The 24,943-nt window shown below is 48.5% G+C and overlaps 1 protein-coding gene across 1 annotated transcript in view; it reads left to right on the plus strand.

The window, feature by feature from the left end:
• PLEKHG4B (pleckstrin homology and RhoGEF domain containing G4B) overlaps positions 1–24,943 on the plus strand; it is a 74,777-nt gene that overhangs the window by 24,788 nt on the left and 25,046 nt on the right. Inside the window, exons 7-15 of the mRNA XM_078004534.1 lie at positions 6,982–8,206; positions 10,591–10,800; positions 10,948–11,071; positions 12,756–12,849; positions 19,495–19,581; positions 22,869–22,985; positions 23,337–23,435; positions 24,091–24,230; positions 24,787–24,925. Coding sequence (XP_077860660.1) covers positions 6,982–8,206; positions 10,591–10,800; positions 10,948–11,071; positions 12,756–12,849; positions 19,495–19,581; positions 22,869–22,985; positions 23,337–23,435; positions 24,091–24,230; positions 24,787–24,925 — 2,235 coding nt within the window. The remainder of the gene's footprint in view (positions 1–6,981; positions 8,207–10,590; positions 10,801–10,947; positions 11,072–12,755; positions 12,850–19,494; positions 19,582–22,868; positions 22,986–23,336; positions 23,436–24,090; positions 24,231–24,786; positions 24,926–24,943) is intronic.

The raw sequence follows: 24,943 nt of genomic DNA on the forward strand, positions 1-24,943 counted from the left end.
TAAGTCTTTCATCCATCTTCAATTGATTTTTGTATAAGTTGAGAGATGAGGATCCAGTTTCTCTCTTCTACATGTGGCTGCCAATTATCCCAGCACCATCTGTTGAATAGGGTGTCCTTTCCCCACTTTCTGTTTTTGTTTGCTTTGAGGAAGATCAGTTGGCTGTATTTGGGTTTATTTCTGGGTTCTCTATTCTGTTCCATTGGTCTGTACACCTATTTTTATACCAGTCCCACGCTGTTTTGGTGACTCTGGCCTCATAGTATGGTTTGAAGTTGGGCGACGTGATGCCTCCAGATGTGTTCTTTTTGCTTAGTCTTGCTTTGGCTGTGTGGGGTCTTTTTTGGTTCCATATGAATTTAGGATTGTTTTTTCTCATTCTGTCAGTAATGATGGTGGTATTTTGATGGTAATTGCGTTGAATTTGTAAATTGCTTTTGGCAGTTTGGTCCTTTCACAGTGTTGATTCTACCCATTCGTGAACATGGGATGTGTTTCCATTTGTTTGTGTCATCCATGATTTCTTTCAGCGGTGTTTTGTAGTTTCCTTGTAGAGGTCTTTCACCTCCTTGGTTAGGTATATTCCTAGTATTTTAATTTTTTGCAGCTATTATAAAAGGGGTTGAGTTCTTAATTTGATTCTCAGCTTTGTCATTGTTAGTGTATAGTAGAGCTACTGATTTGCATACATTAATTTTGTGTCCTGAAACTTTGCTGAATTCATTTGCCAGTTCACGGAGCTTTTTGGATGAATCTTTAGAGTTTTCTAGGTATATGACCATATCATCAACCAAAAACAACAGTTTGACTTCCTCTGTACTGATTTGGATGCCCTTTATTTTTTTCTCTTGTCTGACTAATATCCAGACTCTACAAGAAATGCAAACAAATCAGCAAGAAAAAAAAATAAACAATCCCATCAAAAAGTGGGCTAAGGATATGAACAGACAGTTCTCAAAAGAAGATATACAGATGACCAACAAATATATGAAAAATGTTCAACATCACTTATTATCAGGGAAATGCAAATCAAAACCACAATGTGATACCACCTTACTCATGCAAGAATGGCCATAATCAAAAAATAATAGATATTGGCATGGATGTGATAAAGAGGGAACAGTTTTACAGTTGTTGGGAATGTAAACTAATAAAACCACTATGGAAAACAGTGTGGAGATTCCTTAAAGAACTAAAAGTAGATCTACCATTTAATCCAGCAAATCCCACTTTTGGGTATCTACCCAGAGGAAAAGAAGTTGTTATACAAAAAAAACACTTGCACACACATGTTTATAGCAGCACAATTTGCAACTGCAAAAATATGAAACCAGCTCAAATGCCCACCAATCAATGAGTGGATAAAATGTGAGAGATATATACCTATATGTATAGATATAGATATATATATATGATGGAATATATATGAGATGGAATATATATATATGATAGAATATATATAATAGAATATATATGATAGAATATATATAAATTTATATATGATGGAATACTACTCAGCCATAAAAAGGAACAAAATAATGGCATTTGCAGCAACCTGGATGGAAGTGGAGACCATTATTCTAAGTGAAATAACCAAGACTGGAAAACCAGACATTGTATGTTCTCACTCGTAAGTGGCAGCTAAGCTATGAGAATGCAAAGGCATAAGAATAATACAATGGACTTTGGGGAGTCGTGGGAAAGGGTGGGAGGTGGGTGAGGGATAAAAGACTGCACATTGGGTACACTCTCCACTGTGATAGGTGCACCAAAATCTCAGAAATCACCACTAAAGAACTTATTCATGTAACCAAACACCACCTGTCCTCCGGAACACTTATTGAAATAAAAAAAAAAATGAAGGCCAGGCACGGTGGGTCATGCCTGTGATCCCAGCACTTTGGGAGGCTGAGGCAGGTGGATCACTTGAGGTCAGGAGTTCAAGACCATCCTAGCCAACATGGTGAAACCTTCTCTCTACTAAAAATACAAAAATTAGCTGGGTACGGTGGCGTGTGCCTGTAGTCCCAGCTCCTCGGATGGCTAAGGGACGAGAATCACTTGAACTTGGGAGGCGGAGGTTGCAGTGAGCTGAGACCGTGCCACTGCACTGCAGCCTGGGGAACAGAGTGAGACTCTGTCTCAGAAAAAAAGAAAAAAGAAATACAAAAGAAAAACCTGTTAGAAATAGTAATTCATCAAAGTTTGAGGATACAAAATCAACACACAAAAATCAGTTGTGTTTCTATACACTTACAATGAGCAATCCAAAGATTAAGAAAACAATTTCAGGCCGGACGCGGTGGCTCAAGCTTGTAATCCCAGCACTTTGGGAGGCTGAGGCAGGCGGATAACCAGGTCAGGAGATTGAGACCATCCTGGCTAACATGGTGAAACCCCATCTCTACTAAAAATACAAAAAATTAGCCGGGCATGGTGATGGGCGCCTGTAGTCCCAGCTACTAGGGAGGCTGAGGCAGGAGAATGGTGTGAACCCGGGAGGCAGAGCTTGCAGTGAGCTGAGATCGCGCCACTGTACTCCAGCCTGGGCAACAGATCAAGGCTCCACCTCAAAAAAAAAAAATTCATTTATAATAGTATTAAAAAGAATGAAATACCTAGGAATAAATTTAACTAAAAAGTAAAAGACTTGTTCACTGAAAATACAAAACATTGCTGAAAGAAATTAAAGAAGATGTAAATAATTTTAAACACATCCCATGTTCATGAATTGGAAGACTTAATATTGTAAAATAGACTGGGTGCAGTGGCTCACGCCTGTAATCCCAGCATTTTGGGAGGCCGAGGTGGGTGGATCACCAGGTCAGGAGATCAAGACCATCCTGGCTAACACAGTGAAACCCCATCTCTACTGAAAATACAAAAAAATTAGTTGGGCGTGGTGGCAGTCGCCCGTAGTCCCAGCTACTGGGGAGGCTGAGGCAGGAGAATGGTGTAAACCCGGGAGGCGGAGCTTGCAGTGAGCTGAGATCGCGCCACTGCACTCCAGCCTGGGTGACAAAGCGAGACTCTGTCTCAAAAAAAAAAAAAAAAAAAATATATATATATATATAGTAAAATGTCAGTACTATCCAAAGTGATCTACAGATTCAGTGCAATCCTATTAAAGTCCCAATGGTGTTTTTTGCAGAAATAGAAAAGCCCATCTTAAAACTCATGTGGAATCTCAGGAGACCCCCAGATAGCCAAAACAATCTTGAAAAAAAGAAAAGTTGGAGGACTCACGCTTCCTGATTTTAAAACTTAGTACAAAACTACAGTAATCAAAGCAGTGTGACACTGGCATAAAAACAGACACATAGACCAGTGGAATGGAATAGAGAGCCCAGTAATAAACCCTCACGTATATGCCTAAGTAATGTTCTACAGGGGTGCCAAGACTATTCACTGGGGAAGACAGTCTTTTCAATCAGTGGTGCTTGGAAAACTGGATATCCACATGCAAAAGAATGAAGTAGGCCCCTTACCTAAACCCCGTTTACAAAAACTCACTCAAAATGGATCAAAGACCTAAATGTGAGAACTATATCTCTTAGAGTAAAACATAGAGGAAAAGCTTTGTGACATCTGATTTGGCAAAGATTTTTCAGATATGACACCAAAGGCACAACCATCAAAAGTGAAAAATAAATTAGGCTTCATCGAATTTTTAAAAAGGGTACCATTGCATAAAAAGGGCCTTATTGACACAGTGTAAAAGCAGCCCTCAGAATGGGGGAAATATTTGCACATTGTGTATCTGATAAGGGATTAATATCCAGAATGAATGAAGAACTCCAAAAGCTCAACAACAAAAATAATGCAAATCAAAAACGGGTAGAGGGCTGAACAGGTGTTTCTCCAAAACAAATATACAAGTGGCCAATAAGCCCATGAAGAGATGCTCAACATGATTAATCAGGAGGGAAACACAAATCAAAGCCTCAGTTAGACACCACTTCCCATCCATTGTGATAGCTACTGTTAAAGGAAAAACACCACTGGGAAACAAGTGCTTGCAACAGTGTGGAGAAATTGGGGTCCTTGTGCATGGTTGGTGATGACGTGAAATGGTGCAGCTGCTGTGGAAACAGTTCTTCAAAAGAGTGAACACAGAATCACCCTGTGATCCAGCAGTTCCACTTCCGGGCACCTACCCAAAAGAATGGACATCAGGGATTTAAACAGGTATTTGTCCACCTGTGTTGACAGCAGCATTATTCACAATAGACAAAAGGTGGAAACAACCCCAGTGTTCGTGGATGGACGAACAAAATGTAGCGTGTACACATAATGGAATATTGTGCAACGCTGTGGATGGGTGAATGGATAACAAAGTGTAGTGTGTACACATAATGGAATATTATGCAACGCTGTGGATGGGTGAATGGATAACAAAATGTAGTGTGTATACACAGTGGAATATTATGCAACGCTGTGGATGGGTGAATGGATAACAAAATGTAGTGTGTACACATAATGGAATATTGTGCAACGCTGTGGATGGGTGAATGGATAACAAAATGTAGTAATTATACACAGTGGAATATTATGCAACCCTCAGAAGGAGTGCAGTTCCAATATGTGCTACCTGTGGCATGAATGGACCTTGAGGATACTGTGCCAACGGATAGGAGCCAGTACTGGAAGGACAAATGTTGGATGATTCCACTTGTGGAAGTAGTTAGTCAAATTCATCAAGACAGGAAGTGGAATGGTGGGTACTGGGGGCTCAGGGGCAGGGGAATGGTGAGCTGGTGTTTGATGGGTTCACTGTTTCAGTTTGGGAAGATGGAAAGTTCTGGAGATGGATGGTGGTGATAGTTACATAACTGTGTGAATGTACTTAATGCCACTGAACTGTACCTCGTAATCATGGTTATGCTGGTGAACTTCACATTATATCTGTTTTAACACTCACACGTGCACACACACCCCCTCCTCCCCACAGTCTGACTTCCCTCCTGCTCTGGGCTGTGCCACTGCCTTTAACCCAGACCAGTTCCCTTCCACAGCGAAGAAACCCTATGCATGTTGGAAATAGGGTTTGGAAATAGGGTTTGTCTCATCAAATATTTGATATGTAGAGACTTGTAGACCCCTATGGGAGGGCAAAAGACATGCAAGGCTCCAACACCCTCCCACTTCTGTTTTCTAACACTGAAAAAAATCTGGTAGTGCAATTACAAGGACAAGTCACAATGATTTTTTCAACAGTCGTGCATTTTACATCAAATCACCTCTTCACGGGAACATGCCCTGGGCACCAGTACAGCTGTGCCAGGCAGTAGGATCGGGGACGGGCTCTGGGGTCAGACTCAGGGAGGTCCTCATGGACCAGCAGGTACCTGTCTCTTCTGGGGTGAAACCTGTGGAGAGGCCGGAGGTGGCCCCACCAGGTGTCCAGCCCAGGACACAGCTCCTCAGACAGGCTGCCTCGCAGCACCTGGGAGGGTGTCAGGGAGCTGCTTCTTGAATGCCTTGCTCACCAAGGTGAGGAACACGCGCAGACGTTTCTGAAAACTGGGTGGGCCGATGTCTGCATGGACTGTGGGTCTGGAGTGCAGCAGCTCCAGGGCCTGCCCTGACATCAGACGATTAAATGACCACTTGGATTTGCCAGTGGCTCACAGAAGACCCTGGGACGCACCCCCCATACCCCCCCCCCGCCAGCTAATTTCTTCCCTCTGAAGTAGATGAATATTTTCTAGTTTTCTGCATTACGTTACTTTCATCTATTCAGGTTATTTTCTGAAATGAGGGTGTAACTTTACATTCTCTAAGTCAGATTTGCCATATCAACGATGGCTCCGTTTTATGCCCCTGTTCGGTATATCCTCCCCTTGAGTGAAGTTTGAGCTTAAATTCTGATAAAAGTTGAGGAACTTGTTTTCACTTCCCTCAGCCACCTAGGATGCTCATACTCGATTTTACATTCCAAGAATTCAAGCCCAGTAAGATGAAAATGATTAGAAAAAGGCTTTTGAGAATAACCTTTCACCATCTGAATATGGGTCCCTTTCAGTGGCAAATGCACTTTCAAGTGTTTAGTGCATTTTTATTGCCATTCTGGAAAGCTGGGATTGTGACTTCCGTGGAGTCCCTGAGGCCAGCATAGTAAAGCTGAGCTGCGAGTGAGAAAACACACTCACATCTCAGGCCTGTTTGTTACCAGTGCAACACGTGATTGGTGGGTAGGCTGAACATGAACTTGGTATAAGATTCTCTAGAAGCAACTGAAACCCAGGCGGGGCTCTAGGCCCCAAGATGTTTACTGTATTTTAGTTTGTCAGAGCAAAATTTGGGGAAAATAAATACCCAACAGTTACGTGATCTGTCTGCAGTTTCTAACAGCACAGGAAATGCTCGTGAAATCACGCTGGGTGAAAATAGCTAAAGTACACAGTTGTAAATGGAGTGGGATCTCAGCTATTTAAAGGGAACGGAGAAAATTCTGAAGTGAAATTCACCAGCATCCTGGCACCCGCACTCCTCGCTGAGGAGGCCGAGGTAGCGCCCGCAGCGGCCGGGAGCCGCAGGGAACACCGGAAGTGCAGAGGAGGGAGCCCCCCCTTAGGGTGGTCCTGACCAGGGCTGGCAGGGGCAAGTGTGGACGCCTGGCCCCTTGCCCAGGCTGGAACCACTCTGAGGGACAACTCACCCTTCAGAGCGCCTGGTGGGCTCTGGCTGTGACCCTCGAGCAGCCTCCTCTCCCCTGTCCTGCCCACCTACCCCCAGCCTCCAGGTAGAACTATACAATTGCTTTTATAACTGACCCTTGAACCAAAGAGAAGCCCATGATTTTTCTAGTCCTAATGACCTGTTTTATGTTCCAAGGGACAGTGCATCCCAGTCCCCGTGAGACGCCTTCCCTGTGGGAGCTCAGTCACTGACCTTCCCCTGAGAGGTGGAGACCCAGGGCACGGAGGAGCCCAGGCCGTGGCCGTGCCCACCACTAACCTCCTTTCTCTCTTGTCTCAGGCCAGGTACAGGGGTCTGGTCTTCCTGCACCCAGGTTGGCCGCTGTGTGCCCATGAGAAGGTGGTGGTGCAGCTGGCGTCCCTGCACGGAGTCCGGCTCCAGCCCGGGGACTTCTACCTGCAGGTCACATCGGCGGGGAAGCAGTCAGCTAGACTGGTCTTGAAATGCCTGTCCCGGCTGGGAAGGGGCATAGAGGAAGTCACCATCCCTGAGGCCATGTACGGCTGTGTCTTCACGGGGGCATTCCTGGAGTGGGTGAACCAGGAACGGAGCCACGTTCCCCTGCGCACCTGCTTGCTGACCTCAGGCTTGGCTGTCCACCGAGCCCCCTGGAGCGACATCACTAACCCTGTCTTTGTCCCCAGCCCTGGAGCCATCCTGCAGAGCTGCTCCAGCTGCACAGGTCCCGAGCAGCTGCCCAGCAGCCCCTCAGAGGCCCCAGCCCCCACCCAAGCCATGGCAGGCCCCCATTTCCAGGGAAGCACCCCTTCCCCCGACACGCTGACCCCACCCTGCCGCCGAGGGCATGTGGGCAGCGACCAGCTCAGGCACCTTCCTTACCCAGAAAGAGCCGAGCTGGGAAGGCCCCAGACCCTGTCTGGAAGCTCAGACAGGGACTTCGAAAAGGTCAGCTCCTCAGAGCAGGGCCCACGGATGCCCCCTGAGAACTGCGGGGGATCGGAGCAGAAGCTGGACCAGGAGGAAGGCCCCAAGACCCTCACCTTCCACACAGACCTGGACATCCCGAGCAGCAGGAGGCGGCCACCAGGGGACTCCAGTTGTGTGCCACCTAGACGCTGGTTCAGGGAGTCGTACATGGAGGCCCTGCGGAACCCCATGCCCCTGGGCAGCTCTGAGGAGGCCCTCGGGGGCCCGGCCTGCAGCTCCCTGGCTGGAGCCAGCAGGGACCCGGGGACTGGGACAGCAGCCAGTGGGACTCAGGAGGAAACCTCTGGTCCCTGGGGAGACCCCCAGCAGACCCCGAGTCTAGAGAAGGAGAGGCACACGCCCAGCCGGGCAGGTCCAGGAGCCACGGGGCGGACCCTTCCCAGGAGGTCTCGGTCCCGGGAAAGGGCGCCCAGAAGCTCCGGAGGGGCCCAGGCTGCAGCCTGCCACACCTCCCACCACTCAGCCGGTGCCAGGCCTGGGGGCCACCTAGGAGGACCAGCTGTGGGGACCCCAAACTGTGTCCCAGTAGAGGGTCCCGGCTGCATCAAAGAGGAAGGTAAATGCTCCATACCCCCTCCCCTGCACACCCCACAACCTCCCCTGCACACCCCACAACCTCCCCCGCACACCCCACAACCTCCCCCGCACACCCCCAACCTCCCCTGCACACTCCACCCCTCCTCTGCACACTCCGCCCCTCCCCTGCACACCCCCTCAACCTCCCCCACACACCCCGCCCCTCCCCCACACCCCACAACCTCCCCCGCACACCCCCACTCCTCCCCTACACACCCCCACAGCCTCCCCCTGCACTGTCCCCCTCCCACCCTGTCACAGTTTTGTTTGGTCACTTGATCCACAAGAAGCCAGTCTCCACATTCGTGTTGGGCTCACGTTCTGGAGACCAGAAGTCCAACATCAAGCTGTGGGCAGAGTGTCCCCGCTCTGAGGTCCAGGGGCACCCGTCCCGCCTCTTCCGGCTTCCGGGACTCCAGGTGTCCTGGGCTATTGCTGCAGCACTCTGACCGTCCTCCCCTTTGCCTCTGACTCGAATCTCCCTCTCCTTGCTCTTGGGCATCCATCGCTGGATTTGGGGCCCCTCTAAACCCAGGACCACCTCACATCCAGATCCCCAGACTCAGTTTCCAACTGGAGGCCACATTCACAGTTTCCAAGGGTTAGGAGAGAAAATGGGACGATTTAAAGACTGTTCGCAGGGCATCAAGTAAGAAAAGAATGACAACATATTTCTTAAATCAAATATTTCAAATATTTTCTTTTGTTTTTCTTTTGGTTTTTGTTTTTGTTTTGTTTTTGTTTTTGTTTTGAGTAAAGAAATAGCCTGTGAGTAACACAACCAGTGATGTTGGAAACAAGGAAAACGTGAACATACTGATGTGGGCTCCAGCGAGCGGGGCCACCCAACCTCGCGAAATGGACGGGCTGAGCCCTCCTCTCCGTGGGCCGCCCGCTGCGGTGCCTGGAGACAGCCGCCTGGCCGCCCACCCTCTACCCGCCTGGCCTAACCAGGGGATCGGAGGCACCACGGCCGTTAGAGACAGAAGTGTGGCCCGGCCTGTTCCAGCCACCTCACGAGGGCCTTTCGCCTTCGAAGTCAGGCTGCTGTGCCTGGAACTTCTGACGTTCCCAGAGTGCCGTACACACGGGACCCACTGCAGAAAGAGCTGTTTTGTAACAGAAGCACTCGCTTGGGGCAGCGCTTCCTGGAAGTTTTCTGTGACCTCACTGCACTTCAGCTGAAGTGAGAAGTCCCAGCCCCTCCCTGTGGTTTCCAGCCCCTCACCTCTCCTTTGTATTGATTTTCTTCCATTTGTACTGGGCAGAGAAGACACACAATCGTGCAGCACCCCTCGCAGTCACACACACACCGTAACAACCACACACAGTCACATGCCTCACACGATCACACGCTCGAGTTCCACATACCACACACATGCACACGCAGTCACACACCACACACAGTCACATGCCTCACACGATCACACGCTCGAGTTCCACATACCACACACATGCACATGCAATCACACACCACATGCAGTCACATGCCTCACACAATGCACGCACACAGTCACACCACAGTCACATGCCTCACGATACATGCACACAGTCATACACACCACACAGTCACATGCCTCACACTATCACACGCTCGAGCTCCACATACCACACACATGCACACGCAATCACACACCACACACAGTCACATGCCTCACACTATCACATGCTCGAGCTCCACATACCACACACATGCACACGCAATCACACACCACACAGTCACATGCCTCACACGATCACACGCTCGAGTTCCACATACCACACACATGCACACGCAATCACACACCACATGCAGTCACATGCCTCACACGATCACACGCTCCAGAGTTACCCATATCACACATGCAGTCACATCACACGCAGTCACATGCCTCACATGATACACGCACATACACACCACACACAGTCACATGCCTCGCATGATCACACTCTCCAGATTGACACACAGTCACACACCAGAGTTCCACATACCACACACAGTAACACACCAGTCACATGCCTCACACAATCACACGTGCCAGAGTTACACATACCACGCACGCACACGCAATCACACACCGCATGCAGTCACACACGCTGCACTTTGAGCAGGTGAGCAGGGATGAGATGACCCGTTCTTCCTGAGGGGTGTGCAGGTAGGGAGCTGTCTGTGAGCTGGAGAATCCGTCTCTATCTGTGATGACGCCGCGTGCCCTGTGCAGTGGAACACGCTTTCACTTCCCACGTGAACTGGGACAAGTTCTCATGGAACCACCTATTTTCATGCGTGTTTCTGTCCCGTGGTGCGTAGCAAGCTGAGCAGAGCAGCTGCCTTCAATGCGCAGGAAACCTTCATCTTTGACACAGCCTCTTTCCTTTGTCCAGACGTTCTTGCGTCCTCAGCCTACGTCAGCACAGACGGCGGCAGCTTCCATTGCCACAACCCCAGCGGGCTTTCCGATGCGCCTGCCCAGCAGCCACGCCCTGAGCAAGAAGGGTGGCCGCCGGGCACAGGGGACTTCCCCAGCCAGGTGCCCAAGCGGGTGCTGGACGTCAACCAGGAGCTGCTGCAGTCCGGGGTCATCACCCTCCCAGGTGAGCATGGGCTGCCGCTTGCCCAGGTGAGCACACACCAGGCTCTCCTGTCAGGGCCGATCTCACATCTAAGCCAACAGCACAGACCCAGCTCATCACCTCGTAGGAGTGAAACCCTTGGCAGCTGCCCTGTCTCTGTCTCCACAGGGACCCGAGACCGTCAGGGCAGAGCGGTGGTGCAGGTCCGCACCAGGAGCCCGCTCTGGACCAGGGAACACTTGTCCTGCGCCGAGCTGACCGAACTGTTGCTGTACTTCCATAGCATCCCCAGGTAGGACGGGGGGCCAGGCCCCACCCTGCAGACCCGTGGGACCCCAGCTGCATGTGTGTGGCAAAGTGGGGGGCACAGGGAGGTGCCAGCTTCCATGACCAGACTCTGCCTCTCCTAACCTCATCTTTCAAAACAGTCAGCACCCCTGTGCTTCCAGCCTTCATTTCTACACACCATTTCTTGTCTTCTGTACACATCCTTCCCAGTGACACCCACAATTAAACACACCTGGCTACGGGGCGGGGAGGGCACACTCACTCTTTTGACCAGGACTCAGCCATCCGTGTGACGTGCAGCTTCTGCCGGCTTTGAGTCAGGGTTCTGTTGTGTCCTTGGCTACATGAGTGCTGTAAGATCAGCGTCCAGACACACAGCTTAATTAGAATGGGAATTCATCCTGGAATTAGAGCTGAAGAAGTTTCTCGGAGAACACACACACACACACACACACAAAATTTATTTTTATTTTTATTTTTTTTTAGACAGGGTCTTGCTGTCGCCCAGGCTAGAGCACAGTGATGCAATCACAGCTCACTGTAGCCTCAACCTCCTGGGCTAAAGAAATCCTGCTCCCGCCTCAGCCTCCCAGGTAGCCATAGCGCCAGGCTATATATATAGTTGTTTTTTGTTTTTTGTTTTTTTTTTTTGAGACGGAGTCTTGCTCTGTTGCCCAGGCTGGGTGCAGTGGCGCAATCTCAGCTCACCGCAAGCTCCACCTCCCGGGTTCATGCCATTCTTCTGCCTTACCCTCCTGAGTAGCTGGGACTACAGGCGCCCGTCACCACGTCTGGCTAATTTTTTGTATTTTTAGTAGATGCGGGGTTTCACTGTGTTAGCCAGGATGGTCTCGATCTGACCTGGTGATCCACCCACCTCGGCCTCCCAAAGTGCTGGGATTACAGGCGTGAGTCACCGCGCCCGGCCCAGGCTATGTATTTTTTAAGACTAGTCAAGTGTAGTAGTGAGAAGGGGGGAAGAGTAGAACAAGGTGTTTGATCTGTAACTGCGTGAGCAATCAAATGAGACAACTCACTCCCTTCAGACCAGCCGAACCCTAAAATTTTGTAAAATGAATATATCAGCTCACCCAATCTACTCTTTTCTCCTATTAAATTTTGAAGTGAAGTTTCCAGTCACAATCACAGACACAAAACTTTTAAATTGGAGTTTTCAAAACCACGTGATGGTATTTTTAGTTTTAAAAGATGTTCTAACAGTCTTAGCTTGGCTCTGGAGAGTAAAGACCCTCATGACTGATCTCAAGCTTCCGTCTTGGGAACAGGCCGTCCACATCCCGTCAGAATCATCAGAATCACCTTCTGTGCTTACGTTAAAGCCCAGACAAATACACGAAGGCAAGAAGACCCTGAAGCCCTTGCCCCCTTGATGGAGCAGGGCCCATTTCGTCCATCCAGGAGCATGGGTGGGCGTTTAGGGGAAAGTAGCCGCAGCCCCACGGCCGAGACTGTCTGACGTCACTGGCGGGTTAGCAAGAGGAACGACGGTGGTGCCTCCAGCCGATGGGCCTGCACCTTCAGGAAGTGGAAGGCTGATGTGTATAGAGAACCCCTAACTTCTAGAGCTGAAAGGAAACCAGTAACAACTAGTCTCGGAGGTGGAGAAACTCGTTTTTGTAAGAGATTTCACCTTCGGTGGTTAAGACCAGCTGTCTTTCCGTCCCCAGGAAGGAGGTCCGGGACCTGGGTCTGGTTGTCCTGGTGGACGCACGCAGGAGTCCAGCCGCCCCTGCCGTCTCCCAGGCCCTCGCGGGATTGCAGGTATGGCAGGGTTGTCACGTCCCTTGGGTGTGCAGAGCATCTCGGGGCCGTGTGCCACTGGGGCCGCCCACATCGTGGTTCTGGAGTAGCCAGTCCATAGGCTTAGTGTGAAGATTCAAGACAGGCCCCTGTGCAGAGCCCCCTCCTTCTTGGGGTCTTCCCAATGGGTCCAGCTCTTGCTCTCCGGGGCCAGAACACAGACAACACTGGATAAGGTGGGCTTGGCCCATCCACTGGGGACTTGGGGAAGCTCCATGCTGGGGGCAACTGCAAACCTAAAAAGCAAAGCCAGCCAGGCCCAGGTGGGGGGCACCTGTCCCAGGAGGACAGCACAGCCCCATCCCTGCCCAGTATGGCTGCCCCTGCTATGCCCCTCCAGGATGCAGGGCATGGCATTGTCCTTCAGACAAAGGACAGAGGAGGAAGGGGCAGCCATGGCTCACTGCAAGGATGAACCAGGGTGGGGACGAACCTGGCAGCCCCAGACAGGGTCAGTGCTATTGCTACAGGACCCTGTAGCCTCAAACTCCCAGGCTCAAGCCATGCTCCTGCCTCAGCCTCCAGAGTAGCTAGGACCACAGGCATGTGCCACCATGCCCAGCTAATTTTTTATATGTTTACTAGAGATGGGGTTTTGCCATGTTGCCCAGGCTGGTCTTGAATTCCTGGACTCAAGTGATCCACCCACCTTAGCTGCCTAGAGTGCTGGGATCGCAGGCATGAGCCACCATGCATGGCCTAGGGGCCCTGCATTGAACCATAAGCAACATCCAGAGGAGATGGGAAGCACTGCGGATGGGAAGATGTCACTGCCTGAGCAGGGACAGATGGGGCCCAGAGACGGGGAGAGACCAGGGACGGGGTGTCCAGGGACAGGGACAGGGAGGGGACAGGGACAGGGAGGGGACAGGGACAGAACCCGGGGTGCCCTCTCCCATGCCCCACCTGCACTCCACGAAGCTAAACCCATTACGCTGTTGCTGTCCCTGCTGAAGATGGAGGCAGAGGCTCCTATACTCACTGAGGAAACTCAAGTTTAGGGACACCAGGTGGCAGGTTGTGCCAGGAAAGATGTCAGTCAGGGACAGTGCTGGCAGAACTCACTCCACTGTGGAGTCCTCCTTCCTCTCCCCCTCCATGGGCCTCCCTCTTCTCCCCACTGGCAGTCCTCCCTCCTCTCCCCCATTCTGCAGCCCTCCCTCCTCTTCCTTCCCATGGTACTCCTGTCTTTCCCTCTCCACAGTCATCCCTCCTCTCCACCCCCCACAGTCCTCCCTCCTCTCCACCCCCACAGTCCTCCCTCCTCTCCACCCCCACAGTCGTTCCTCCTCTTCTCCCACCCTGCAGCCCTCCCTCCTCTCCCACACCCTGTGACCCTCCGTCCTCCCCCCCGTGGTCCTCCATCCTCTCCCCCTCCATGATCCCCCTTTTCTCTACCCCCATGGTGGTTCCCACTCTCTCACACACTGTAACCCTCCCTCCTCTCCCCACCATGGTCCTCCCTCCTCTTCCCTAACCCTGCAGCCCTCCCTTCTATTCACCCCTGTGATCCTCTCTCCTCCCCCCCACACAGTCCTCCCTCCTGTCCCCACTGTGGACCTCCCTCCTCTTCCCTAACCTAAAGTCCTCCCTCCTCTTTCCCCTGCAGTCCTCCTTCCTCCCCCATAGTCCTCCCTCCTCTCCCCCCACCCTGCAGTCCTCCTTCCTCTTCCCTAACTCTTGAGTCCTCCCTCATCTCCCCCCTCTTCTCCTCCCCCACAGTCCTCCCTTGTGTCCCCTGACCCTGCGGCCCCCCATCCTCTCCCCCCACCCTGCAGTCCTCCCTCCTCTTCTCTAACCCTGCAGTCCTCCTTCCTACCCCCCGCCACAGTCTCCCCTCTTCTCTCTCCACCCTGCTGCCACCACTTCTCTCCCCCACACTTCCCCTCTTGCATGGAGCCTGCCTCCCCTCGCCTTAGAGTGAACCTGCCTCTTGTCTCCCTCCTTACTGTCAGTCCTGCCTGTGATTTCTTCTTACTTTCGCAGTACATGGCTCTTCTTAGAAAATCTCAGTGTCCTACCTAATACTTGGAGGAGACAGGCTCAGTCATGACCCCCCTTACAGAGTGGGATCCACTCAGGTTGGGCCCCGTGGTGGCATCCTCCAGAACTGCCTGGCAGGGTGGCTGGGCCAGCAGAAATCGGCTGGCCTGGGAGCAAGTGACAGGGACCTTGGGCTGGGCAAGGGGCTGAGGTGACTCCCCGAGGTCAGGAAGGGGTCACTGGGAAGAGAGAGCACAGGCTGAGGTCCAGACAGGGAGTGCCACGAGTTGGGTTGCACCAGCTAGGCTAGACAGGAGTCCCCAGTGCACAGACAGTGTCAGGAAAGCCTCAGGGAGGCCCAGGGCCAGGGGAGGCATTGATCAGAGAGGTTCTGAGAGATTCTCAAGGCCTCCAAGAAAGGAACATGAGGCCCTGCACCACAGCATGAGCATGAGCTGTCCCTGGTTGGGCACCTGGACAGTGGTCTGTGCTTCACCTAGACAAAGAAATGGCAGTCAAGGAACAGATTCTAGGGGAGGAAACAAAGCTGACCCAGAGGTAACCTGGGCACAAGAGGAATCTGGAAGAGCCCATACCTGCTTAGCAAACCTAAGGTAGTGACATCAGGGTGGAAAAAAGAATATATATGTTTATTACTAGCATTCACCAAAAAAGGTTCACAATGCATTGCTCTAAAGCTCAGTTAACTTCTCTAACACAAGGTAGACATAGTGTGAAGTGCCAAAACTCAGTTTCCATAAAATATTTTACAAGCATGTAAGTTCCTTATTGACTTTTTCAAAAGAAATTCACGTAGGAAATACGTCCTAACTCATTCTATGATGCCAGCATGACCGTGATACTAAAGCCAACCAAAGACACTAAAAGTAAAGAACACTGCAGAGCAATATCCCTTATGAAAGTTGATGCAAAAATCATCAACAAAATAATAGCAAATCAAATTCAGTAGCAGGTTGAAAGGATTATACACCCTGACCGAGTACAATTTGTTCCTGGAATGCAAGGATGGTTCAACACATGAAAACTGATCAGTGTAATATACCACACAAACAGAATGAAGGGGGAAAAACACATAATCATCTCAATTGATGCCAAAAAAAGCACTTGACAAAATTCAACATCTTTAATGATGAAAGCACTCAATAAACTAGAAATAGAAGGAAATTACCTCAACATAATAAAGGTCATATGAAAAATCTACAGGAAATATCATACTCAATGGCAAAAAACTGAAATCTTCTCATCTAAAATCAGGAATAAGGCAATAATGCCCACTTCTATTCAACATATTACTGGAAGTTCTAGCTAGAGCAATTGGACAAGAAAAAGGGGTGGGGGGGAAGAGGCATCCAAACTGGAAAGGAAGAAGTAAAATTATCTCTATTCCCAGATGATGTGATCTTGTATGCAGAAAATCCTAACAGTTCCACAAAAAAGAAAGAAATAAAATAAGTTAATTCAGCAAAGTAGCAGGATACAAAGTCAACACACAAAAATCAGTCACACTTCTATACACTTAACAGTGAGCAATCTGAAAAGGAAATTAAGGAAACAGTTCATTTACAATAGCATCAAAAAGAAGAAAGTACTTAGGAATTAACCAAAGAAGTGAAAGACTTTTTCACTGAAAACTACAAGACAGCTGAAAGAAATTAAAGAAGATGTAAATAGAAAGATATCTCATGTTCAAGGATTGGAAGACTTAATATTGTATTGAAATATCAATACTACACAAAGTGATGTATAGATACAGTGCAATCCCTATCAAAATTCCACTGACGTTTTTTGCCAAAATAGAAAAACCTATCCTGAAATTCATAGGGAATCTCAAAGGACTCCAACTAGCCAAAACAATTATAAAAAATAAAAACAAAGCTGGAAGACTCACAGTTCTTGATTTCAGAACTTACTACAAAGCAACAGTAATCAAAAAAGTATGGCACTGGCATTAAAAACAGACATATAGAACAATTGAATAGAATAGAAAGCCATGAAACTAACAATCATATACATAAATGATTTTTGAAAAGGGTACCAAGACCATTCAATGGAGAAAAGACAGTCTTTTTTAACAAATGGTGCTTAAAAAACTAGATATCCACATGCAAAAGAATGAAGTTGGACCCTTACCTAAACACCATATAAAAAATTAACTCAAATGGATCAAAGACCTAACTGTAAGGCCTAAAACTAAAAAATGTTTAGAAGACAACATAGGGCAGAAACTTTCTAACATTGGATTTGGCAGTGATATATTAGATATAACATCAGAGGAACCACCAACAAAAGAAAAAAAAGACAAATCAGACTTTTCAAAAATTAAAAAATGTTGTGTATCAACACTACCAGCCAGGTGTGGTGGCTCATTCCTGTAATCCCAGCACTTTGGGAGGCTGAGGCAGGAGGATCACTTGAGCCCAGGAGTTCAGGACCAGCCTGGGCAATATAGTGAGACTCTGTCGCTATGAAAAAGAAAATTAGCTGAGCATGGTGGTGCATGTTTGTAGTCCCAGCTACTTAAGGGGCTGAGGTGGGAGGATCACTTGAGCCAAGGAGATCAAGGCTGCAGTGAGCCATGAGCATGCCACTGCACTCCAGTATGGATGACAGAGAGAGACCCCGTCTCAAAACAAGTAAATAAGAAGACACTATCGACAGAGTAAAAAGGCAACCCACAGAATGGGGGGAAATTTTGGCAAATTATGTATCTGGTAGGAGGTTAATATCCGGAATATATAGAGAACTCCTAAAATTCAACAACAACGAAAACCAAACTGCCCAATTCAAAAATGAACAAAAGGCTTGAATAGACATTTCTCCAGAGAAGATATATACATGGCTAATGAGCACATGAAAAGGTGCTCAATGTCATTAATGATTAGAGAAATTCAAATCAAAACCTCAATTAAATACCACTTCCCCATGCGTTAGGTTGGCTATTGTAAAAAAACAACAAGTGTTGGCAAAGATACGGAGAAATTGGAACCCTTGTGCACTGTTGGTGGGAACAGTAAATAGTGACTCATTGTGGAAAATAGTTTGGCAATCCTCAAAAAGGTAAACATAGGATTACCATATGATCCAGCAATGCTGTGTCTGGGTATATACCCAAGAAATTGAAAGCAGAGTTTCAAAGAGGTATTTATACAACTATGTTCATAGCAGCATTATTCATAACATCTAAAACACAGAAGCAACCTTAGTACCCATAAACAGATGAATAGATAAGCAAAATGTGGCCTATCCTTACAACGGAATATTATCCAACCTTAAAAAGGAAGGAAATTCTGACATATGCTGCAGCATGTATGAATCTTGAGGACATGCTGAGTGAAATAAGCCAATCACAAAAAGACAAACATTCCACTTCTAAGAGTACTCAGAGTAGCCCAGATCCCAGAGACAGAAAGTAAAATGGTGGTCGCCTGGTGCCAGGGGCAGAGGGTAATGAACAGTTTTTCTTTAACGGGTGCAGGGTTTTGGTTTTACAAGATGAAAAGTTATGGAGACGAACGGTGGTGGTGGTTGCACGACATTATGAATGTATCTAAGACTACTGAACTGTACACTGAAAAATGATGATAATAGTGTTTCACCACAATGAAACAATTGAAAATATACACACAACCGATAAAGGACTTGTCTATAGAATATATACAATCTCAAAACTCAGTAATAAGAAAACAACCCAATAAAATATGGGAAAGGATTTCAGTGCTCTTCACTGAAGATGATACACAGATGGCAAAGAAGCACATGAAAATTTGCCGAACATCATTAATCACTGGGGAAATGCAACTGAAAACCAAAATGAAACACACAAAAACAGCAACAAAGCTTAACAATAACAAATGCTTGGTACTGCTGATGGAAATGCAAAATTGTACAGCCACTCTGGAAAACACGTACTTATCACATGAGCCAGAAATCCCACTCCTAGATATTTATCCAAGATAAATGAAAACTTGTGTTCACACAATATTTATAGTGACTTTACCCATGATTGCGAAAAACTGGAAACAACCCAGTTATCCTTCAGCCGGTGAATGGATGAACAGATTGTGGTGAGGCATACCGTGGAATACTGCTCAGCAAAACAGAGGAACACACCCTTAGTCTCCACAACAGGGACGAGTTCCTAACGCACAGCACTAAGTGAGAGAGGCCACTCCTGCCTTAGTCTGTTTATGTCTAGAAGAGGCAAGTCGGTGGAGACGAAAGCAGATCAGCGGTTGCCAGGGGCTGGGCATAGGGGAGGGCTTGACTACAAAGAGGCACAAGAGAATTTTGGGGTTGCTTAATAGTTCTTTGTCTTGATGGTGGTGATGATTACATGACTATGCTTTCGTCAAAACTTACAGAACTATTCACTGAAAAGGGTGAATTTTATTGTATGTAAATTATACCTCGATAAACCTGATTACATTAAAATTCATAAGAGCAAATAATTTACATTTCAGGGCAAAGTCAACTATGTTTTATGCACTGTAGGTACGCTGGGAAACTATGACAGAATTAGTACCAATCAAAATTGGGCAATTCTATTAATGAAGTTAAAAATTAGAAAGCTAATCAGTAATATTTATTTCTTATTTATTTCAGAACAACACATCTCCTATAATTCATAGTATCTTGCTGTTGATAGATAAAGAATCTGCATTTAGGCCTGACAAGGATGCAATAATTCAGGTAATGGTTTAGACTGTGGGATCCGGAGTGATAGATAAAATTAAACATTAAGGCACCTAGATGAGATTAAACACATGAAAGAATTTAGATAAGTTCTAATTGCATCCATGTGGGAGCCTGGAAACCTCCTTCCTACCCCGTAAGTTCTCGCAGGAGCCCTGCAGAGTATGCCATGAAAAACTTAAAAATGTGACCTTTCTTCTCCACCTCATGTATTTTCTTTCCTTCTCTTTCTTTGTATCGTTCTCTTTTATCGGAAAACATCTTCATTTGGCCTCATTCTGAAAAGATATTTTTGTTACATCTAGAATTCTGGTTTGAGAGGAGTTTTGCTTTTCCCCTCAGCACTTTAAAGATGTTGCTCTGTTGCCCTCTGGCCTCCGTAATTTTAGAAGAAAAGTTCATCATAATTCAGATCACTGTTCATCTCTATGAAGTGTGTTAATTTTCCTTTGGCTGTTTCCAAGGTACTTCCTTTCTTTTCAGCAAATTGACTGCAATGCGAGCGGGCTTGGTTTTCTTCATTATCCTGTTTTGGCTCAAACTCTTAAATTTGTGAATTCATGTCTATCACCACATTTAGGACCTTTTTAGCCATTCTTTCTTTCTTTTTTTTTTTTTCCTTTCGTGAGACAGCATCTAGCTCTGTCACCCAGGCTGGAGTGTGGTTGTGCAATCAGAGCTTACTGTAATCTCCAACTCCTGGGCTCAAGTGATTCTCCCACCTCAGCCTCCTGAGTAACTGGGACTGAAGGTGTGCACCTCCACACCAAGCTACTTTTTTTTTTTAAAGAGACAGGGTCTTGCTATGTTGCCCAGGCTGGCCTCCCACCTTGGCCTCCCAAAGCTCTGGGATTGTAGGCATGAGCCACAGTACCTGGCCTAGTTCTTAAAATTTTTTTTCCTGCTTTATTCTCTCTCTTCTCTCTTTCTAGTACTTCAATTGCATATACTAATATTGTCCCACAGATCTCTAAGAATCTGTCTTTTTTTAACTTTTTTCCTCTCTAGTCTTCAGATCAGGTTGTTCTATTGATCCTGTCCTTAGGGTCACTGGTTCCTTACTCTGTCATCTTTTCAGCTGTTAAGCTCACTAATGTGGCTTGGCTCTGTGTCCTCACCCAAATCTCCTATCAAATTTTAATACCCACGTGTGGAGGGAGGGACCTGCTGGGAGGTGACTGGATCGTGGGGGCAGATGCTGTTCTGATAGTGAGGATTTCTCATGAGAGCTGATGGTTTTAAAGTGTGGCCCTTCCTTACTCTGTCTCTCTCACCTGTGCCATGGAAGACGTGTCTTGCTTCTCCTTTGCCTTCTGCCATGATTGTAAGTTTCCTAAGGCCTCCTCAGCCATGCCGAATTGTGAGTCAATTAAACCTCTTTCCTTTATAAATTACCCAGTGTCAGGTAGTATCTTTATAGCAGTGTGAAAACAGACTAATACATTCTCCCAGTGAATGTTTTAGTTCAAATATTGTATTTTTCAGCTGTAAGATTTCCAGTGGATTTTAAAATATATTTTCTACATCTTTCCTGACTTTTCCTCTCCTTTCATAAATTGCAGGCATTTTTCCTTTACCTCATTGAGCATGGTTTTAATGGCTGCTTTGAAATCCTTGTCTAATAATCCAGCATCTGGGTCATCTCTGGGTTGGCCTCTGCTGATTGTCTTTCCCTGGAGAATAGATCCTATGTTTCTGATTCTTGATGTGTCACGTAATTCCAGACATTGTAAATATTCTGTTGGGGAGACTGGATTCTGTAATAGACTCACAGTGTTACTCTGATGTGCACGTAACATGGTTAGACTCAAACCAGAAGCTCTGTCACCCACAGTGCGTTCAGTTTAATTCTCTGAGTCCTCCCCATGCATGCACAGTTCAGGGTCAGCCAGAAACTTGGGCAGAGTTTACACACACACGACGGGGCTTCTTCCACAGCTGCCCCCTTCTGGGAATCTACTTTCACTTTCCAGGGGTGTGGCCACCCCATCCTCTGTCTCTTCTTTCTTCAGGCTAGAAAGATGCCCATTTTCTTATTGTTTTTATATTTTATTTATGTTTTTAAATAAAATCGAGCTCCATTGCTGAGACTGAATTGCAGTGGTGTGATCACGGCTACTTGCAGCCTTGACCTCCCCAGGCTCAGGTGATCCTTGCACCTCAGCCTCCTGAGTAGCTGGGTCTACAGGTGTGCGCTAGCACGCTCTGCTAATGTTTGTAGTTTGTTTTGTAGAAATGGGAGTTTTGTCCTATTGCACAGGCCAGTCTTGAACTCTTGGGCTCAAGTGATCCGCCTGTCTTGGCCTCCCAAAGTGCTGGGATCACAGGTGTGAGCCTCCACACCAGCCAGATGCCCCTCTCTTTTCCTTTTTTTTTTTTTTTTTTTTTTTTTTGAGACAGAGTCTTGTTCTGTGTTGCCAGGCTGGAGTGCAGTGGCATGATCTTGGCTCACCGCAACCTCCACCTCCTGGGTTCAAGCGATTCTCCTGCCTCAGCCTCCCGAGTAGCTGGGACCACAGGTGCATGCCACCATGCCCAGCTAATTTTTGCATTTTTAGTAGAGATGGGGTTTCACCATGTTGGCCAGGATATTCTCAATCTCCTGACCTTGTTATCCACCCGCCTCAGCCCCGCAAAGTGCTGGGATTACAGGCGTGAGCCACCATGCCCAGCCCCTTTCCTTTCCTTTCTTTTTCTTTTTCTTTCTTTTTTTTTTTTTTTGTTTTGTTTTGTTTACAAAGCCACCTGCTGTCAAAAGGATGCCTGTTTTCTGTTGGAGCTCAGCCACTTCCTGCTGGCAGCGGCCCTGAGGACGGAGCACAGCGGGAACTCGCCCCTGCTGGCCCCCCCTGCAAGCGTTAGTTGCCCCCACAATAAGCCTGACTTGTCTCGGCTGCTGGGGCTTTCAGGAAACTGTCCTTATATTTTGTCCAGAGTTTGTGGGTTTTATCTGAGAAGGCCCACCTCTGCCGCACCAGGAGAACAGCCTTGACTCATTCATTCCCTTTTCCTTCTTCTTTCTCCCCACCTTTTTTTTTTTTTTTTTTTTTTGGTTTTTCTTCACCAGGGCCTTTCCTTCATTCCTCTTTGCTCCCTGCTTTCCCGTCTTCTCACTTTCATTACTGCACCCAGACAGGTGCTGTTATCAGTGCCTCCAGCAAAGCAGGGGCGATACTCCCTGAGCCAGCCTCTCCGTCCTCCGAACCCAGGAATGAGCCATTTACAGGGTTTTCCCCCAAGAGATGCATCTGGAGCCATGACCAACGAGTGCCTCTTCTTGGCAGTGTGAGGTCGTGAGCTCCCTGAAGGCCCTGCACAAATTTGTCGACAGCTGCCAGCTGACCACAGACCTCGACGGCTCCTTTCCCTACAGCCATGGTGACTGGATCTGCTTCCGTCAGGTGGGTTCAGCCCGCAGCTGCTGCACATGCCACGGTCTCTGGGTACTTTCTCTCATGTGGACGTTTTTACTCAAATTTGAAAAGACATCACCATCCCTGATCTCATGCTTATTACAGTCACCATTCAGGTCTTGGTGTCTCCACAACCACACCGTGGTGCATCTGAGATGCCAAGCCTGGGTGGGAAGGGCACTGCTGCCCCAGAAGTGTCTGTAGATCTCAGGGACCTTCACACATGGAAGCTTCCCAACCCGAGATGGGTTTAAATGCAGGAACTGGAACTCACAGCTGCTTACTTTAGCATCTGACAGATCGGGTCCTTATAATCTCCTCCCTCTCAACTCACGCCAGAGGCTGGAACACTTCGCTGGAAACTGCGAAGAAGCCATCACTTTTCTACAGAATTCATTCTGCTCCCTGAACACCCACAGAACCCCAAGTACAGCCCAGGTAAGTCCCCACACTGGCAGGTAAGTTCACTTCGTGTGACAGGTAGGTGGGGGCAGAAAGGTTTAGCCAAACATGAAAATAAATATTTGGTTCACCGTCATCTGTAGCAGAGATTTTCAAATCCTTTTTCATTATCCTGTTTAGGCTTGAACTCTTAAATTCCCTCTCAATTCACAAAAGGCCATTTCCTCCCCTTTGTCACCAAAAACGTTCCACCGTACCCAGAAGGAAAACCGTGTCACTGCACTTGACGATGTGCAGCGGCGTGAGCAGCAGCGGCTGCCAGGAATGAGTCACTCCAACAAGACAGAGGCGGGCTGACCACAGGGCTCTTGACAGCCCAGCCGCCAGGCCGAGGGTCCCAGGGTCTGTGGGTGAGGCCTGCATGTCTGTCCCTGGTCTAAATGGCAGGTTCACCTCCTACAATTGAGCTTTGAGCCCCCTTCTTCTCCCTCCCAGGGGTCTTACCCTGGGGCTCACCCTCCCTGGGACAGTCTGGACCATCAGCTTCAGGAGTGGGCACGGTGGTGCCACCAGCTTGATTTACGGAAACAGGAACGTGGGTCACGCTCCACATTCCTGCCACTGTTGCACGTGGGAGGACCTGCCCCTTGGAGGAGGGGGTTAAAGGCGTATTCCGCCCCACCCCATGCAGGAAGTCACCGAGTTAATTGACCAGCACGAGACAATGATGAAGCTTGTTCTGGAAAACCCACTGCTTGTGTCCCTCAGGCTGGAGGGGGGCACCGTCCTGGCACGGCTGAGGAGAGAAGAACTCGGCACAGAAGATGGCCGGTGAGCGCTCACGGGGGCCATGCTGGGCCCTGGCCCATCAAGGCGGCTGCTCAGGGGAGTCTGCAGCCAGGAGGCGTAGCGCTCTGCTCCAAGGAGAGCCCTGTCTGTGCTGGGTCCAGACCTCCGTTCTGACAGCCACGCTTTGCCTGGGTCCGAGCTTTTCTACATTTACAGGCTCCAAAGATCAAGGAGCCGGCTTCTGGGGACGCTCGGTGGGAGGTGGCCAGAGTGCGCCAGAATGAGCTCGTTCTTGACCCGTGCTGCCTGGGTAGCTGTGCCCACCTCCAGCAGTCCCCGTGTATCTCAGCTGCACGCAGCCAGTCCAGCCTAGGCTATGGGTCCTCTCTAGACGCCTGCATCCCAGGCCGGCCAGGATGTTGGCAGAATGTGTGCAGCACGTCTGTGTCCCGCCTGGGCTGTGGGCCTCCTCCTGGGGCTCCCGTTGCCTTCTGACATGAGGGAACGGAAAGAGCAGGGTTTTTACCTGGGGTTGTCACCAAGAGCAGATTCCTCCAGGGGCCGCCTGGGAGCCTGAGGACTGCCTCCTCTTCCTCAGGGACACCCTGGAGGCTGCCACCAGCCTGTACGACCGAGTGGATGAGGAGGTGCACAGGCTGGTCCTTGCCTCGAACGGTCGTCTCCGGCAGCTGGAGCGCCTCCGGGAGCTGGCATCGCTCCAGGACGGGAATGACCAGGTCAGAGCTGCAGGAAGA

Source organism: Macaca mulatta, chromosome 6 (assembly GCF_049350105.2).
Source record: "Macaca mulatta isolate MMU2019108-1 chromosome 6, T2T-MMU8v2.0, whole genome shotgun sequence".
Lineage (NCBI taxonomy): Eukaryota > Metazoa > Chordata > Mammalia > Primates > Cercopithecidae > Macaca > Macaca mulatta.